Source organism: Chiloscyllium plagiosum, unplaced genomic scaffold (genome assembly GCF_037043375.1).
Source record: "Chiloscyllium plagiosum isolate Xiang-an unplaced genomic scaffold, Cpla_swu_hap1 HiC_scaffold_16, whole genome shotgun sequence".
In the NCBI taxonomy this organism is placed as follows: Eukaryota; Metazoa; Chordata; class Chondrichthyes; order Orectolobiformes; family Hemiscylliidae; genus Chiloscyllium; species Chiloscyllium plagiosum.
Genome location: NW_028270154.1, coordinates 70,571,123 through 70,591,567, shown reverse-complemented (window position 1 = coordinate 70,591,567; position 20,445 = coordinate 70,571,123). Strand labels below are relative to the sequence as shown.

At 43.9% G+C, this 20,445-nt stretch overlaps 1 protein-coding gene across 1 annotated transcript in view; it reads right to left on the bottom strand.

Moving 5' to 3' along the window:
- Positions 1–15,415: 15,415 nt before the first annotated feature.
- ssbp1 (single-stranded DNA binding protein 1) overlaps positions 15,416–20,445 on the bottom strand; it is a 30,620-nt gene continuing 25,590 nt past the window's right edge. The window contains exon 7 of the mRNA XM_087995458.1: positions 15,416–15,720. Coding sequence (XP_087851584.1) covers positions 15,677–15,720 — 44 coding nt within the window. The 3' untranslated portion in view covers positions 15,416–15,676. The remainder of the gene's footprint in view (positions 15,721–20,445) is intronic.

Below are 20,445 nucleotides of genomic sequence, written 5' to 3'. Positions count from 1 at the left end.
TTTTCCTGGAGTGCTTCACTGTGATACTAACTCGAAAACGGTGTTCCCAGAGTGTTTCACTGTGATACTAACTCCAAAACACTTTTCCTGGAGTGCTTCACTGTGATACTAACTCGAAAACGGTGTTCCCAGAGTGCTTCACTGTGATACTAACTCCAAAACACTTTTCCTGGAGTGCTTTACTGTGATACTAACACCAACACAGTCTTCCTGGAGTGCTTCACGGTGAGACTAACCCTGAAACATTTTTCCTGGTGTGCTTCACTGTGATACTAACTCCAAAACGCTGTTCCCAGAGTGCTTCACTGTGATATTAACTCCAAAACACTCTTCCTGGACTGCTCCACTGTGATACTAACACCAAAACACTCTTCCTGGAGTGTTTCATTGGGATACTAGCTCCAAAACACTCTTCCTGGAGTATTTCACTGTGATACTAACCCTAAAACCTTTCCTGGAGTGCTTCACTGTGATACTAATCCTAAAACACATTTCCCGGAGTGCATCACTGTGACACTAATTCCAGAACACTTTTCCTGGAATGCTTCACTGTAATACAAGCGCTAAAACACTTTTCCTGGAGTGCTTCACTGTGATACTAACCCTAAAACACTTTTCCTGGAGTGCTTCACTGTGATACTAGCTCCAAAACACTTTTCCTGGAGTGCTCCCCGTGATACTAACTCCAAAACACTTTTCCTGGAGTGCTTCACAGTGAGAGTAACCCTAAAACACTTTTCCTGGAATGCTTCACTGTGATACTAACTCGAAAGCGCTGTTCCTGGACTGCTCCACTGTGATAAAAACTCCAAAACACTCTTCCTGCAGTGCTTCATTGAGATACTAACTCCAAAACACTCTTCCTGGAGTATTTCACTGTGATACTAACCCTAAAACCTTTCCTGGAGTGCTTCACTGTGATACTAACCCTAAAATACATTTCCTTGAGCGCTTCACTGTGATACTAACTCCAAAACACATTTCCTGGAGTGCATCACTGTGATACTAATTCCAGAACACTTTTCCTAGAGTGCTTCACTGTGAGACTAACCCTAAAACACTTTTCCTTGAGTGCTTCACTGTGATACTAGCTCCAAAACACTTTTCCTGGAGTGCTTCCCTGTGATACTAACTCCAAAACACTTTTCCTGGAGTGCTTCACTCTGATACTAACTCCAAAACATTTTTCCTTGAGCGCTTCACTGTGATACTAACTCCAAAACACTTTTCCTGGAGTGCATCACTGTGATACTAATTCCAGAACACTTTTCCTAGAGTGCTTCACTGTGAGACTAACCCTAAAACACTTTTCCTTGAGTGCTTCACTGTGATACTAGCTCCAAAACACTTTTCCTGGAGTGCTTCCCTGTGATACTAACTCCAAAACACTTTTCCTGGAGTGCTTCACTCTGATACTAACTCCAAAACATTTTTCCTGGAGTGCTTCCCTGTGATACTAACTCTAAAACACCTTTCCTGGAGTGCTTCACTGTGAAACTAATTCCAGAACACTTTTCCTAGATTGTTTCACTGTGATAGTAATTGCAGAACATTTTCCTGGAGTGCGTCACTGTGATACTAACCCTAAGACATTTTTCCTGGAGTGCTTCACTGTGATACTAGCTCCAAAACACATTTCCTGGAGTGCTTCACTGTGATACTAACCGTAAAACGCTTTTCCTTGAGTGCTTCACTGTGATACTAACTCAAAAACATTCTTCCTGGAGTGCTTCCCTGTGATACTAACTCCAAAACACTGTTCTTGGAGTGCTTCACTGTGATACTAGCTCCAAAACACCTTTCCTGGAGTGCTACACTGTGATACTAATTCCAGAACACTTTTCCGAGAGTGTTTCACTGTGATAGTAATTGCAGACCATTTTCCTGGAGTGCGTCACTGTGATACTAACCCTAAGACACTTTTCCTGGAGTGCTTCACTGTGATACTAACCGTAAAACACTTTTCCTTTAGTGCTTCACTGTGATACTAACTCAAAAACACTTTTCCTGGAGTGCGTCATTGTGATACTAGCTCCAAAACACTTTTCCTTGGAGTGCTTCACTGTGATACTAAACCTCAAACACTTTTCCTGGAGTGCATCACTGTGATACTCACTCCAGAACACTTTTCCTGGAGTGCTTCACTGTGATACTACCTCCAGAACAATTTTCCTGGAGTGCTTCACTGTGATACTAACCGTAAACACTTTTCCTTGAGTGCTTCACTGTGATACTAACTCCAAAACACTTTTCCTGGAGTGCGTCACTGTGATACTAGCTCCAAAACACTTTTCCTTGGAGTGCATCATTGTGATACTAATTCCAGAACACTTTTCCTGGAGTGCTTCAATGTGATACTTACACCAAAACACTTTTCCTGGAGTGCTTCATTGTGATACTAACCCGAAAACGGTGTTCCCAGCGTGCTTCACTGTGATACTAACTCCAAAACACTTTTCCTGGAGTGCTTTACTGTGATACTAACACCAAAACAGTCTTCCTTGAGTGCTTCACTGTGATACTAACTCCAAAACATTCTTCCTGGAGTGCTTCACTGTGATACTAGCTCCAAAACACTTTTCCTGAAGTGCATCACTGTGATACTAACTCCAAAACACTGTTCCTGGAGTGCTTCACTCTGATACTAACTCCAAAACATTTTTCCTGGAGTGCTTCACTGTGATACTAGCTCCAAAACACTTTTCCTGAAGTGCATCACTGTGATACTAACTCCAGAACACTTTTCCTGGAGTGCTTCACTGTGATACTAACTCCAAATCGCTTTTCCTGGAGTGCTTCACTGTGATACTAACTCCAAAACGCTGTTCCCAGAGTGCTTCACTGTGATACTAACTCCAAAACACTCTTCCTGGACTGCTCCACTGTGATACTAACTCCAAAACACTCTTCCTGGAGTGTTTCATTGTGATACTAGCTCCAAAACACTCTTCCTGGAGTATTTCACTGTGATACTAACCCTAAAACCTTTCCTGGAGTGCTTCACTGTGATACTAGCTCCAAAACACTTTTCCTGAAGTGCATCACTGTGATACTAACACCATTACACTTTTCCTGAAGTGCTTTCCTGTGATACTAACTCCAAAACACTCTTCCTGGAGTGCTTTACTGTGATACTACAAAACATTCTTCCTGGAGTGCTTCAATGTGATACTAACTCCAAAACACTCTTCCTGGAGTATTTCACTGTGATACTAACCCTAAAACCTTTCCTGGAGTGCTTCACTGTGATACTAATCCTAAAACACATTTCCCGGAGTGCATCACTGTGACACTAATTCCAGAACACTTTTCCTGGAATGCTTCACTGTGATACAAGCGCTAAAACACTTTTCCTGGAGTGCTTCACTGTGATACTAACCCTAAAACACTTTTCCTGGAGTGCTTCACTGTGATACTAGCTCCAAAACACTTTTCCTGGAGTGCTCCCCGTGATACTAACTCCAAAACACTTTTCCTGGAGTGCTTCACAGTGAGAGTAACCCTAAAACACTTTTCCTGGAATGCTTCACTGTGATACTAACTCGAAAGCGCTGTTCCTGGACTGCTCCACTGTGATAATAACTCCAAAACACTCTTCCTGCAGTGCTTCATTGTGATACTAACTCCAAAACACTCTTCCTGGAGTATTTCACTGTGATACTAACCCTAAAACCTTTCCTGGAGTGCTTCACTGTGATACTAACCCTAAAATACATTTCCTTGAGCGCTTCACTGTGATACTAACTCCAAAACACTTTTCCTGGAGTGCATCACTGTGATACTAATTCCAGAACACTTTTCCTAGAGTGCTTCACTGTGAGACTAACCCTAAAACACTTTTCCTTGAGTGCTTCACTGTGATACTAGCTCCAAAACACTTTTCCTGGAGTGCATCACTGTGATTCTAATTCAAAAAAACTTTTCCTGGAGTGCTTCACTGTGATACTAATCCTAAAACACTTTTCCTGGAGTGCTTCACTGTGATACTAACTCCAAAACACTTTTCCTGGACTGCTTCCCTGCGATACTAGCTCCAAAACACTTTTCCTGGAGTGCTTCACTGTGATACTGATTCCAGAACAATTTACCTGGAGTGCTTCACTGTGATACTAACCCTAAAACACTTTTCCTGGAGTGTTTTACAGTGATACTAACTCCGAAACACTTTTCCTCGAGTCCTCCCCGTGATACTAACTCCAAAACACTTTTCCTGGAGTTCTTCACAGTGAGAGTAACCCTAAAACACTTTTCCTGGAGTGCTTCACTGTGATACTAACTCGAAAACGCTGTTCCCAGAGTGCTTCACTGTGATACTAACTCCAAAACATTCTTCCTGGTCTGCCTCCCTATGATACTAACTCCAAAACACGCTTCCTGGAGTGCTTCATTGTGATACTAACTCCAAAACACTCTTCCTGGAGTATTTCACTGTGATACTAACCCTAAAACCTTTCCTGGAGTGCTTCATTACTAACCCTAAAACACTTTTCCTGGAGTGCTTCACTGTGATACTAACTCCAGAACACTTTTCCTGGAGTGCTTCACTCTGATACTAATTCCAGAACACTTTTCCTGGTGTGCTTCACTGTGAGACTAACCCTAACGGTGGCACAGTGGTTAGCACTGCTGCCTCACAGCGCCAGAGACCTGGGTTCAATTCCCGACTCAGGCGACTGACTGTGTGGAGTTTGCACATTCTCCCCGTGTCTGCGTGGGTTTCCTTCAGGTGCTCCGGTTTCCTCCCACAGTCCAAAGATGGGCAGGTCAGGTGAATTGGCATGCTAAATTGCCTGTAGTGTTAGGTAAGGGGTAAATGTAGGAGTATGGGTGTGTTGCGCTTCGGCGGGGTGGTGTGGACTTGTTGGGCCGAAGGGCCTGTTTTCACACTGTAAGAAATCTAACCTAATCTAATCTAATCTAAAACGTTTTTCTGGAATATTTCACTGTGATACTAACCGTAAAACACTCTTCCTGGAGTGCTTCACTGTGATACTAACCCTAAAACACTTTTCCTTGAGTGCTTCACTGCAATACTAGCTCCAAAACACTTTTCCTGGCGTGCATCACTGTGATACTAATTCCAGAACACTTTTCCTGGAGTGCATCACTGTGATAATAATTGCAGAACATTTTCCTGGAGTGCGTCACTGTGATACTAGCTCCAAAACACTTTTCCTGGAGTGCTTCACTGTGATACTAAGCGCAAAACACTTTTCCTTGAGTGCTTCAGTGTGATACTAACTCCAAAACACTTTTCCTGGAGTGCTTCACTGTGATACTAACTCCAAAACATTCTTCCTGGAGTGCTTCCCTGTGATACTAACTCCAAAACACTGTTCCTGGAGTGCTTCACAGTGATACAAACTCCAAAACATTTTTCCTGGAGTGCTCCACTGTGATACTAACTCCAAAACACTTTTCTGGAGTGCTCCACTGCGATACTAGATCCAAAACACTTTTCCTGGCATGCATCACTGTGATACTAATTCCAGAACACTTTTCCTGGAGTGCATCAATGTGATAGTAATTGCAGAACATTTTCCTGGAGTGCGTCACTGTGATACTAACCCTCAGACACTTTTCCTGGAGTGCTTCACTGTCATCCGAGCTCCAAAACACTTTTCCTGGAGTGCTTCACTGTAATACTAACCGTAAAACACTTTTCTTTGAGTGCTTCAGTGTGATACTAACTCCAAAACACTTTTCCTGGAGTGTTTCACTGTGATACTAGCTCCAAAACACTTTTCCTTCGAGTGCTTCACTGTGATACTAAACCTAAAACACTTTTCCTGGAGTATTTTACTGTGATACTCACTCCAGAACACTTTTCCTGGAGTGCTTCACTGTGATACGAACTCCAGAACACTTTTCCTGGAGTGCTTCACTGTGATACTCCCCCCAGAACACTTTTCCTGGAGTGTTTCACTGTGATACTAACCCTAAAACACTTTACCTGGAGTGTTTTACTCTGATACTAACTCCAAAACACTTTTCCTGGAGTGCTTCACTGTGATACTAATTCCAGAACACTTTTCCTTGAGTGCTTAACTGTGAGACTAAAACGAAAACGCTTTTCCTGGAGTGCTTCAATGTGATACTAACTCCAAAACACTTTTCCCAGAGTGCTTCACCATGATACAAACTCCAAAATACTTTTCCTGGAGTGCTTCACCGTGATACTAACTCGAAAACGCTGTTCCCAGAGTGCTTCACTGTGATACTAACTCCAAAACACTTTTCCTGGAGTGCTTTACTGTGATACTAACTCCAAAACATTCTTCCTGGAGTGCTTCCTGTGATACTAACTCCAAAACACTGTTTCTGGAGTGCTTCACTCTGATACTAACTCCAAAACATTTTTCCTGGAGTGCTTCACTGTGATACTAGCTCCAAAACACTTTTCCTGGAATGCTTCACTGTCATACTAACTCCAAAACACTTGTCCCAGAGTGCTTCACCGTGATACTAACTCCAAAATACTTTTCCTGCAGTGCTTAAATGTGATACTAACTCGAAAACGGTGTTCCCCGAGTGCTTCACTGTGATACTAACTCCAAAACACTTTTCCTGGAGTGCGTTACTGTGATACTAACACCAAAACAGTCTTCCTGGAGTGCTTCACTGTGATACTAACTCCAAAACATTCTTCCTGGAGTGCTTCCCTGTGATACTAACTCTAAAACACCTTTCCTGGAGTGCTTCACTGTGAAACTAATTCCAGAACACTTTTCCTAGATTGTTTCACTGTGATAGTAATTGCAGAACATTTTCCTGGAGTGCGTCACTGTGATACTAACCCTAAGACATTTTTCCTGGAGTGCTTCACTGTGATACTAGCTCCAAAACACATTTCCTGGAGTGCTTCACTGTGATACTAACCGTAAAACACTTTTCCTTGAGTGCTTCACTGTGATACTAACTCAAAAACATTCTTCCTGGAGTGCTTCCCTGTGATACTAACTCCAAAACACTGTTCTTGGAGTGCTTCACTGTGATACTAGCTCCAAAACACCTTTCCTGGAGTGCTACACTGTGATACTAATTCCAGAACACTTTTCCGAGAGTGTTTCACTGTGATAGTAATTGCAGACCATTTTCCTGGAGTGCGTCACTGTGATACTAACCCTAAGACACTTTTCCTGGAGTGCTTCACTGTGATACTAACCGTAAAACACTTTTCCTTGAGTGCTTCACTGTGATACTAACTCAAAAACACTTTTCCTGGAGTGCGTCATTGTGATACTAGCTCCAAAACACTTTTCCTTGGAGTGCTTCACTGTGATACTAAACCTCAAACACTTTTCCTGGAGTGCATCACTGTGATACTCACTCCAGAACACTTTTCCTGGAGTGCTTCACTGTGATACTACCTCCTGAACAATTTTCCTGGAGTGCTTCACTGTGATACTAACCTTAAACACTTTTCCTTGAGTGCTTCACTGTGATACTAACTCCAAAACACTTTTCCTGGAGTGCGTCACTGTGATACTAGCTCCAAAACACTTTTCCTTGGAGTGCATCATTGTGATACTAATTCCAGAACACTTTTCCTGGAGTGCTTCAATGTGATACTTGCACCAAAACACTTTTCCTGGAGTGCTTCATTGTGATACTAACCCGAAAACGGTGTTCCCAGCGTGCTTCACTGTGATACTAACTCCAAAACACTTTTCCTGGAGTGCTTTACTGTGATACTAACACCAAAACAGTCTTCCTGGAGTGCTTCACTGTGATACTAACTCCAAAACATTCTTCCTGGAGTGCTTCACTGTGATACTAGCTCCAAAACACTTTTCCTGAAGTGCATCACTGTGATACTAACTCCAAAACACTGTTCCTGGAGTGCTTCACTCTGATACTAACTCCAAAACATTTTTCCTGGAGTGCTTCACTGTGATACTAGCTCCAAAACACTTTTCCTGAAGTGCATCACTGTGATACTAACTCCAGAACACTTTTCCTGGAGTGCTTCACTGTGATACTAACTCCAAATCGCTTTTCCCAGAGTGCTTCACTGTGATACTAACTCCAAAACGCTGTTCCCAGAGTGCTTCACTGTGATACTAACTCCAAAACACTCTTCCTGGACTGCTCCACTGTGATACTAACTCCAAAACACTCTTCCTGGAGTGTTTCATTGTGATACTAGCTCCAAAACACTCTTCCTGGAGTATTTCACTGTGATACTAACCCTAAAACCTTTCCTGGAGTGCTTCACTGTGATACTAACTCCAAAACATTCTACATGGAGTGCTTCCCTGTGATACTAACTCCAAAACACTTTTCCTGAAGTGCTTTACTGTGATACTAACACCAAAACACTTTTCCTGAAGTGCTTTCCTGTGATACTAACTCCAAAACACTCTTCCTGGAGTGCTTTACTGTGATACTAACTCCAAAACATTCTTCCTGGAGTGCTTCAATGTAATACTAACTCCAGAACACTTTTCCTGGAGAGCTTCACCACGATGCTGTCTGCAGCATACTCTTCCTGAATAGACTGTCCATGATGATGATGGCAGGACATTCTTCCTGAACTGCTTTATCCTGATACAAACTGCTTCACTGCAATGCTGACTGCAAGACACTTTTCGCAGACTCCTTGCAGTGCATCTCTGGAAGTGAAAATACACTGGACTTTAGGGCTGTCGAATCTCTTGGTTCTCAATCTCTAGCTTGACTTAGGGGCTGGATTTGTGTTGGCTGCTGCTTTCGCTCACCACAGCTTCATTTGCTCCATACAGTCTCTGCCAGTACTGCTTAGTCTGCATTTCCCTTGAAGGTTTCTACAATCTAGGGCTTATCTCAGCACTGGACAGGGACCGTCCCTCATCCCTATTATGTTGTCCACGTTGAACTAAGCCATCCGGAATGTCAGAAATTGTTGCATTCACCAGGAAAGAGGTTTGGGGTGGCCAATGATAGTTGCGCAAGACAGAAAAGAACTGGTGAGGTACATCAAAGTAGCAAGAGGAAGTACCAAGTTGGTTCCACACAACACTGTATTTGCTGCTCCTGAGTACACTGGCCCACAGTTCCTCTGCGATATTTGGTTGCAAATTGACTTTTAAGAGAAAAAGCTCATGGAATACATATTTGCAACCAATTACATATTAAATGCAGAATACAGTCATAGAGATGTACAGCATGGAAACAGACCCTTCGGTCCAACCCATCCATGCCGACCAGATGTCCCAACCCAATCTAGTCCCACCTGCCAGCAACCGGCCCATATCCCTCCAAACCCTTCCTATTCATATACCCATCTAAATGCCTCTTAAATGTTGCAATTGTACCACCCTCCACCACATCCTCTGGCAGCTCATTCCATACACGTGAAAACGTTGCCCCTTATGTCTCTTTTATATCTTCCCCCTCTCACCCTAAACCTATGCCCTCTAGTTCTGGACTCCCCCACCCCACGGAAAAGACTTTGTCTATTTATCCTATCCATGCCCCTCATAATTTTGTAAACTTCTATAAGGTCACCCCTCTGACGCTCCAGGGAAAACATCCCAGCCTGTGCAGCCTCTCCCTGTAGCTCAGATCCTCCAACCCTGGCAACATCCTTGTAAATCTTTTCTGAAACCTTTCAAGTTTCACAACATCTTTCCAATAGGAAGACCAGAATTGCACACAATATTCCAACAGTGTCCTATCCCGGAATCACATCATCTTTTCCCCTACTGCTTTCATTTCGGCCTCTCCCAGTCTCAGTTGTAGATTCCTTTTTGAAGAATAGACATTGACATTTTGAGCAATGTTTGGTATTTTGGAGCAGCCTGTAGCTCAATTTTTCAAATTAGTTATTCACAGAACTTCATCCTTTCCCAGTAAGGACCAGACATCTGATTAATAAACTTTCTTAACACATGACCACAAACTTCCTAATATGCACTGATGTGATTGAAATAGTTTATTCACAAATACTTCTGAACAGACAGAAATACCTCTGTCATCCTGAGATGAGTAGACACCATTTCTAATGTGTGGCTGTTATTTACAGGGGTACAGCCTAGTTCTGATGTGGCCCATTATGTGCCCATTAGTGAAATCCTATTTTCCAGCCACACTGGAAAAGAAACTGTATCCTCAGCTATTCTGGAATCCACTCCGTAACTTACTCCAATCTTTCACTCAGGTTGTTGTAATCCTCGTCAAGCAGTGTCTGTTCCTGACCCAACAGTATTCTAATTTAACAACCTCTATAATTCTAGATTATGCTGGACAATGTAACTTATTTAAACATTATATAGTTTAAAATATAAACATTTATATTGTGTAAATTTCAATTAATGATTACAGGTTTACAAAGTTGAAATTAAAGTACTGTCTGTGGAATCCCACACTGAGCACTGTAAACTAAGCTGCTTCTCTTCCATCTCTTGCTATCATCAGCACCCAATTTTTGCTTGTGTCGCTCTTTCAAACTAGTTAATAGCATTTTTTGATGACTGCATATCCTGTCAGGCCTAACATGGTGTAAATGTGCAGTGCAGACGAGCAGTAGTTGAATGTTAAAACTCTCGTTGTCTCAGTTCTTATAGATGATGCATGTTTCTAGTGACTTTTTAACATTTTTTAATATAGCCATTTTAATGGCCATTCTTATTTCCCCAGGGAAGATCGTAGTGAGCTGCTTTCTTGAATCACTGTCTGTTTGCTGTAGGTACACCCACAATGTTAATAGGGAGGGAGTTTGAAGATTTTGAGCAAGGAACATTAAGGGAAAGGTGATATATTTCCAAGTCAGAATGTTGAGTGGCCTGGAGAGAAAATTACTTTTCCTTCACTTTTAGCTCTGTTCCAAAACAAGCCATTTTTGGTCTCTCCCCCTACTAATTTTGATGCGGCAATGTCAATTTGACTAAGAGTTTCTCATTCTCCTAGAACCTCTTCTGTAGGACATCGAACTTAGCTGTAAATTCATCATTGATTCAACTGAATCACTCATAATCCTAATGTCACAAGAGAGATTCAATGTTAGACCACAAACCCAAACTTGATTTTCAAAACTCTAGAGTCTTGGTTTCTTATTTAGTTCAGAATGTCTCACAAAACAGACTTTAAAACCACAGTTAATACTGATAACAGTCTGTAAGCCACAAATCTCACCATGTTGATGGGGCTTTGGGAGTCAAGGAGGTGAGCTATTTGCCACAGAATTTCCAGCTTCTGACCTGCTCTTTTTGCCACTGTATTAGTGGGGGATTCAGTGACGGAAGTGCTACTGGATGTCAATAGGGGATGTTTCGATTTTCTCTTGTTGCTGGTAGTTATAGCCTGACACTTGTATGGTGCGAATGCTACTTGCCACTTGTCAGCCCAAGCCTGAATATTGTCCAGGTCTTGCTGCATTTGAACATAGATCGTATAATTACCTAAGGAGTTGTGAATGGTGCTGAACACTATGTAGTCACCAGCAGACACTGAAAAGAAATGTTGAAAAACAGCAAACGAAGAAAAGCAGCAGAGTCGGTCAGATAGTGGGGATCAAATGCAATTAGCTGCTAATCACAAGGAGCAATACACATAGCATCAAATACAATTTGTGAAATGACAATAAATGTCTACTCGGGCAGAGGTAGAGGTTGAGAAAAACTTAAAAGCCATGTTTAAGATGTGGTAATACCGGTGAAAGAGACTAAAAGGATAATTAGCAACCTGAGATTCACTCACTCTGAGGTCCACTCACAGAGAGAAATGGGGACTCTGAGAACCAGTCACCTGGAAAGCCAATCACTGCCTGTGTAAGTAATTAGGAATGTAATTTCCAGTCACTGGAAATCTCAATTACTGACAATATCAGCAGGTTCCATGCTTGGGGGTGACAGGTTTCCAAGGACGACTGAAAGGGAATTTCAGTCTCTGGGAATGTTAGTCACTGGAGGAGACAATTACAAGGTCTGTCAGTCACAGGGAGTGTCAGTCACAACTTTCGTCAATTAGCCACTGATTGGCGAGCCAGCGAGAGACCATAATCACCTCTATTTGAGAAGGCCTCAGCATTTTGTGCCACCTGAGCAATTAACAAACCAGTGGCAGGCTCTCTCCACCATAAAACATAGAGAACAGTCCTCTGGAATGGGCCCTGCAGCCCACAGCATTGTGCTGAACATAATACCAAATCAAACTGATCCCTTCCACTTGCCTTTAGTCCATAGCCGTCCATTCCTTGCATATTCATGTGCTAATGTAAAAGCCCCTTAAATGCCTGTATCTGCCCCCATCATCATCCCTGACAGCATGTTTCACATTCCAACCACATACTGTGTAAAAAAAAGCATGCCCCTCACATCTCCTTTGAACTTTCCCCTCATTTTAAATCCATGTCCCCTGTAATAAACATTTCGACTCTGAGGGAAAAAAAAATTTGACTGCCAACCCTACCTATGCATTTCATACTTTTCCACCAAGTCTCCTCTCAGCTTCTGCTGTTCCAGAGAAACTAACTCAAGTTTTTCTACCCTCTCGTTATAGCTCATACCCTCTAATCTAGGCAGCTTCCTTGTAAATCTCTCCAAAGCTTCCACATCCTTCCTATAAAGTGGTGACCAGAATTGAATGCAATACTCTAAGCGTGGCCTAACCAAAGAGTTATAAAGCTTCAACATGACATCCTGACTATTGTACCTAATGCCCTGATCAACAAACGCAAGCATGCCATATGTTTCTTTAACACCCTATCTACTTGTGGTGGCCACCATCAAGGAGCGATGGACTTGAATCCCAAGATCTCTCTGCATCTCAATGCTTGCATTCACTGTATACTTTTCCTTAACATTTGATTTCCCAGAGTGCAGCACATCACACTTGCCCAGCTTAAACTCCATCTGCCATTTCTCTGCCCATATCTGCAACTGATCTATTTCCCACTGTGTACTTTGACAACCTTCCACACTGTCCACAACTCCACAGATCTCTGTGTCGTCTGCAAACTTACTAACCCACCGATCTATGCATAGAGCCAAATCATTTATATATATATATCACAAGCAGCAGAGATGCCACATGGATCCTTGTGGAACACCACTAGTCACGGACCTTCAGCCAGAAAAACACCCTCCCCACCACTACCCTCTGCCTTCTATGGATAAGCTAGTTCTGAATCCATGTGGTCAAGTCACCGTGGATCCCATGCATCTTAATCTTCTGGATGAGCCTATCATGAGGGACATTGTCGAAAGCCTTACTAAAATCCACGTAGACAACATCCACTGCTCTTCCCTCATTGTATTTTTCAAGGACGTAACCGAAGGTGATCAATCAAGTTAGTAAGACATGATTAGCCCTGCACAAAGTCATGCTATCATTAATTAGACCATGGCTCTCCATGGCTCTCACTATTCATCAGTTCATAGTTTCCTGGATTATCCTTATTTACCTTCTTGAACAGAGGAACAAGATTAGCGACTCCTCTGGGACCTCTCCAGTGGCTAACCATGATCTTGGTTAAGGCCCCAGCAATCTCCTCTCAATAACCTGCGGTAGATACCATCAGGCCCTGGGGACTTACCCACATTAATGCTCTTCAAGAGACCCAACATTTCTTTCCTGATCTCAAAATGCCCCATCATATTAGTATACTCCACACTAATGTCACCATCCTCCACATCTTTCTCCTGGGTGAATACTGACACCAAGTACTCATTTAGGATCTCACCCACATCCTCAGCCACCAAGCACGAGTTCGCTTCTATATCTTTGCATGGTACCACCTTCCCCCTTATCCTCTGGTTTTTGATGTGTATACTTGGGATTCTTTTTAACCTGAGTTGCCATGGTCATTTTATGGCTCCTCCTTGCTCTCCCTGCTTGAATTCTTTGTTGTTTTATATTCCTCATGGGCCTGTCCGTTTCCTAAACTTTATATATTCTTTTTTTCTTCTGACCCTTGTTATCCAAAGGTCCCTTACCTTGCCATCCTTTTCGTTCCTCCTGACTGGAACATTACTGTTCCTTGACAATAGATTCTTCTACGATCCACTATTCAGTCATGGTGACTGAGCCAACTCCTCCCAGATTGCTCCTCAGTGACACCTTTCTGCCACCCTCTGTTGGATCGATCATGGAGTCATAGAGAAGTACAGTCCGGAAACAGACCCTTCAGTCCAACTCATCCATGCTGACCAGATATCCTAACCAGATATCTTATTTGCCAATACATGGCCCATATCCCTCTAAACCCTTCCTATTCATATACTCATCCAGATGCCTTTTAAATTTTGTAATCATACCAGCCTCCACCACTTCCTCGGGTAGCTTATTCCATACAGCTACCACCGTGTGTGTGAAAAAGTTGCCTCATAGGTCCCTTTTACCTCTTTCCCCTCTCACCCTAAACCTATGCCCTCCAGTTCTGGACTCTTTCACCCCCCGCCATAGGGAAAAAACCTCATCTATTTATCTTATCCATGACCCTCATGATTTTATAAACCTCTCATAAGGTCACCCCTCAGCCTCTGACCCTCCGGAGAAATCAGCTCCAGCCTATTCAGCCTCTTCCCATAGCTCACATCCTCCAACCCTGGCGACATCCTTGTAAATCATATCTGAACCCTTTCAAGTTTCACAACATCCTTCCGATAGGAATGTTGAGGGTCCCAGTGGCTGGCAGCTCTCTGTACAAATGAGCAGTGAAGATGGTGGTCACTGCTATTACTTCTGCCATTCAAAACCACAGATCAAGGAGGGGGCCAGGCATTGGTAAGCAGTGATAGGAAGAGTGTTCTCGGATGATGAATGAAGGGGACAGTGGGGATAGGTAGTTGGTAGCAAGGACGGGGTGTGGTTCTCAATGGGATCTTTGTTCCTGATGCCAGATGCCTGGAGCTGACTCTGAGTGTGTCCTTGAAATGTCCTGTTGCTACATGGAAATCGCTTTTCAGGTCTTAAATTGTCCTACTCCTCCTTTTTCTACCCTTTTACTATTTATATTTATATACTGAAAGAAGTCTTTTGGGATTCCCTTTTATACTTGTTACTAGTCACTGCCCATGCTCTATCTATCTCTTATATTTACTTTTCCTTCTCTCTCTCCTGGACCTTCAACATTGAGCTTGTTACCAACTGTATTCTTTACCTGACCATGATACTGTGGAGAACCAGCTTCAACAGAACTGTTGCTATGAGAGGGAAGACAAGGCCTCAGTTTAACATCTTGTTGAAAGGTGATAGTCCTGACAGCATATTTAGCACCGCACTGAGGCACTAGTCTGAAACAATGAATCGAGTCTCTGAAGTGACATATAAATTGACAACTTTCCCACTCAGATACAGTGTTACCAATAGAGCCTCAATCAACACAGAAAGAAGTCCCAGTGACATTGACAGCTCCTTCACTTCTTTGACAATAACAGCTGTAAACTGCAGCCATGAGCTACTGATATTACCTTAAAAATCACACAACACCAGGTTATAGTCCAACAGGTTTAATTGGAAGCATTAGCTTTTGGAGCACTGCTCCTTCATTACCTCAGTATGTGACTGAAGGCAACAGACAGGTTACTATGATCAGCCATTACTTTATTTTAATCTTAGCACATTGAACAATTATCAAAATTACATGATCCATTCAGAAAGTAACATTGCTATGGCCCATTGCTGGAGTCTAATTCACACTCATAAACAAAGATACAGAAAAACAATCAAAAACCACCATTGGGGAAGGCGCTGGCTAGACTTTATCCTTGCCAGAGTCGCTTAGAAATATTATATTATCTGTAAAGGAAAATAACAAATAGGTTCAACAAGGAAATTTGGTGAATAGTAACACATTACTTTGATTTTATGGTATATTCTAAACTTTAGATTATTTCACATTTTAGATCATTATTAAATGCAGATCCGAATAGTCAGTTGTACATCTGTGAGACAGTTTAGCTTCAATAGGGACCTGTGCAATCACTGTTTGGCATCCCTTCCCTTGTTGCTTGACCTTATGCCCACTGTGCGCCTTAGATGGCCAACCACTGTCCACATCCGATATTTAATCCCATTCGCAATGACAGATGGGTGAGAGTGGCAAAACCTATTCCTCACCATTTGCTCACTGCTGAGAAGGCAAGGAGGATACAAGGTGGGTATTCACAGGATACAAGGTGGGTATTAGAGGCACCCCCTGACAAATGTATCCAATGTTGACCTAGCTTCCAATACTAGTCCCAACCTCCTACCCAGACAATTCCAAACACATCCCTGTCCAAAAAGCTGCACCTTGCATGCCTTTGGGGGACCCATGCTGATTTCCTCATGGATTGCCACATATTGTCCCAGCAATGCCTAGCACTTGTTGGGGAGATTTCACTGCGGTGTTTAATGTAGGGCTAGGGAGGGTGACACTTCCAGCCCTGAAATGGTTAACAACAGCCAAGCGAGCTGCTGCAGGCGATTGCATGACTGCTGGAGCTTGTAAGGGATATGCATAATGTTAATTAAATCTTGGAGCCTGTAAATACCAGCCAGTATCAATTGCCCCATCGAAACTCGGGATTAATAAAGAAACTGGTCGGAATCTGTAACTGTTAGACAAGTGTGAATTGCTCTATCGGAACCTGTAACTAGTGAGTGTGAATGGCTCTATTTAAGTCTAAAGTTGATAAGTGTAATTGACAATTTAGTTAAACTAAAACTATTGAAAATGGCTAGCCTGTCAGACGCATAGTAATTCCTTGACACAATGGACTATTGAATACGGGATCGGAACCGCTCCCAGGGATGGCTGAGCCATTGTCAAGCACAGCAGGAGCTGGACAGGCACTTCGATGCGGCCAATAGGAGGACGGATCCCCAGCGTGCGCAGATGAATGGACCAATGGGGAAGGCGAACTGACCGGGGACTCCAGGCAGCGCGAAGTATAATTGTGTCAACTTTGAACGGGAAGGCAGAACGCCTTCTCCAACGAATGCATGCTTGTAGATTCGTTGTATCAGTTAAGATTCTGTGAATAAACTGCTGTCTGCGTCTAATCACAGTTGCCAGTGTGAGTCTCTCCTTCCAAAAGAACACGCAAAGACGGGACCCTGCGGGTCCGTCTTAACATTTGGTGAGCCTGACGCGGGAAGGGAAAGAGACAACGGCAAGTTGGCAACGTTGGCGGATCAGGGAGCAGACAACCTTCGGCCGAAGTTTTCTAAAGGTGGGGAAGCGCCTGTTAAATCCAAGGCTTCCAGTAGTTAGATTTACTCTCAGTTAGTTTCTTGTCTGCTCTCCGACCCTCACCAACCCAAAAAAACCTGATCAATTTGACAGCAGCATCGCAGAGTCCTGACTGGTAAGCTTTTACTAACCTTTTGACGTACCCAGAGTGTGAATCACTAGCGTGGCTTTCGGAGCCGGAGCGCGTGTGTTTTTTTTTTCCCTGAATCTCTAGCGTGGCTTTCGGAGCCGGAGCGCATGTATATTTTTACCCAGAGTGTGAATCACTAGCGTGGCTTTCGGAGCCGGAGCGCGTGTGTTTTTTTTTCCCTGAATCTCTAGCGTGGCTTTCGGAGCCGGAGCGCATATATATTTTTACCCAGAGTGTGAATCACTAGCGTGGCTTTCGGAGCCGGAGCGCGTGTGTTTTTTTTCCCTGAATCTCTAGCGTGGCTTTCGGAGCCGGAGCGCATATATATTTTTACCCAGAGTGTGAATCACTAGCGTGGCTTTCGGAGCCGGAGCGCGTGTGTTTTTTTTCCCTGAATCTCTAGCGTGGCTTTCGGAGCCGGAGCGCATATATATTTTTACCCAGAGTGTGAATCACTAGCGTGGCTTTCGGAGCCGGAGCGCGTGTGTTTTTTTTCCCTGAATCTCTAGCGTGGCTTTCGGAGCCGGAGCGCATATATATTTTTACCCAGAGTGTGAATCACTAGCGTGGCTTTCGGAGCCGGAGCGCGTGTGTTTTTTTTTTCCCTGAATCTCTAGCGTGGCTTTCGGAGCCGGAGCGCATATCTGTTTTGCCCGATTTTGCAGATAGTTCTGCCTGACGATTACCTGACATTTCCTACCTGAGCGCTGACCATATTCGACTTCCTGGATCCATGTTACTGAGCACTTAAACCTGACGGACTTTTGGTTTGTATATTTGTTGTGACCACCGAACATACCCGGGGTGACAGAGGTCGGAGCTCTTCTTATGAAGAGGGTGTAACCGTACAGACGTCTGCCTTAGACCGGTTGTTAAGAGCAGAGATCTGCCACGCGAAGGTCAGGTTTTGAAAGACGTACTGTTTTTGAAGCGGTTCCCTTCAGGGGAGATCCGACATGGGGGACCTGAATTTTCGGACCACCTAAGTTGACTCACCTCAGGACAGCATGTCCCGGAGTGCCCTGGTGGCACTGCAGGGACGGTGGGGACATGCCTATTCACAGTCAGTTACTGCTGGATAGCGTAGCCCTGCATAAGGAAAGGTTGGACCTGGTGATTGCCCAAGCACCAGAACAAAAGGGAATTATCCTGACAAGATTGAGAGAAACATTTAAAAATCCCACATTAATGATCAAGATTCTGGACGGTCTCTACAGGTCGCCACATTATTCGGCTCTCCAAACAATTGTGCTAGGCAAGCCCCCCGCGGGGTGGGCACCCCCGAGCTAGACTATTTAGCCGCGACTGTTACTTTACCCACTGATGCGTACACTGACGAGTCCACCCCAGTCCCGAAAAACCCCGACTCGCAGCCACCAACAGGGGAGATATTGGGGGAGATCAGGACCCAGTTAAGGGAGAATAATACTGCTATGGAGGCTAAACGAAAGGTCCGAAACCTAGAGAATAGTCTCAAGCTGTGGCGGGTTAAGAACTGGTTCCCTAAAGATGAAAGTCGAAGGGCAGGCCTCCAAGACGGCTACACATATCTTAGAACAGTTTGGGAAGATTCTAGAGCAGGTGGGGGCAAAGACCGCCGCGCTGGAGCTGGTGCCTCCAGCCGCTCAGATGTACAGTTAACCCTAGTGCCCGATTCCCTCACTTTCATCCGGATGTGGGTGCTGTCTTCCACAGACCCAGCGCTGGGTCATCTGTCCGTTTAAATCGGAAACTCACCCAGCTTTTACCTCAAAGGGTCCTTGCTGTTTACACAGCCAACGGCCTGTGGTGAAATTGCTAGAGTTCTAGGTAATCACTTTTCAAGTGCCTTTAATATATTTACACAGCTGGCGGGCTGGGGGGATCTCCTGCTGATTCGAGTACTTAAATCCTAGAAAGCTTACCCAGCTGACAGCCGGATTGCCTCTGCGTGGGGGTGATTGCTTGTCTCGGTGCTTGCGGTTTATAATGATTTGTCTAATGGTGCCTGTGGTTTATAATGATTTTTTTCTCGATGCTTGCGGTTTATAATGATTTGTCTAATGGTGCCTGTGGTTTATAATGATTTTTTTTTCGATGCTTGCGGTTTATAATGATTTGTCTAATGGTGCCTGTGGTTTATAATGATTTTTTTTTCGATGCTTGCGGTTTATAATGATTTGTCTAATGGTGCCTGTGGTTTATAATGATTTTTTTCTCGATGCTTGCGGTTTATAATGATTTGTCTACTGGTGCCTGTGGTTTATAATGATTTTTCTCGATGCTTGCGGTTTATAATGATTATTTTTTTCTCTCTCTTGGATAGATACAGATGCTACAGTTTGCGCGCATGGCCGTTCCCGGTAGACGGGGGATTATTATTAATGTACGGCAATTCACACTGCTCACGGTGACAGGCCTATTTGAGGGTCATCTATTTCCGTAGGGTACGGGGTTCCAATAGGTGTGCTTATGTTTTCGTTTTTCCCCTACTTCTACCCAATACTATTCCTTCTCCCTCAATGTAGCATCTGCTGTTCGAAGAATATAATAAACCCCTTCTGTGTTAGTTTTGCCCACCTACATTGGCAGCACTTTAACCTATACTGTACGCTGCAGTCAAGGGCCGAGAAGTACTGTATGCCCCGGGATCCAACTGCTGGTCACACCAGTAACTACTACCCTGCAATCGGAGGCTCTACGTGGGTTTTGACCGGGTTGCCACTGCCCGGCTCTGTCCTCAGCGGCACCTGGATGGAGGTTGCTGTCCGTTACTGACTGGAGGTTGTCCAGTGGCAGAAGACTCTCCTCGGGCACGGGTCAGCCTGGCACAGGTGCAATTGCGCTGTGCACTGGGAGGAGATTGCCTCCAACCACATGGCCTGCAGTACACACATCAGACGCCTGGACGGGCCTGCAGGCCTGTGAACCATTCTGGCCGGCAGGAAGGCCGGGGCACAGTACACTGTTCCATTGGGTTTCCGGTCACTGGCGTATACCTGACTGCGGGCAGTATGCCCTTACACCTTCTCGCTTGTTGTACAAGGAAACACGAGACAAACCACACGCCACCGTAGCGGATGGGCATTTGCACTTCTTTTCTTGGACAGCAGACGTGGCACCCTATGTGGTTTACTTTCCCCCTTCCGGCCCTCTTACGTTCGTTACTGTTTACATG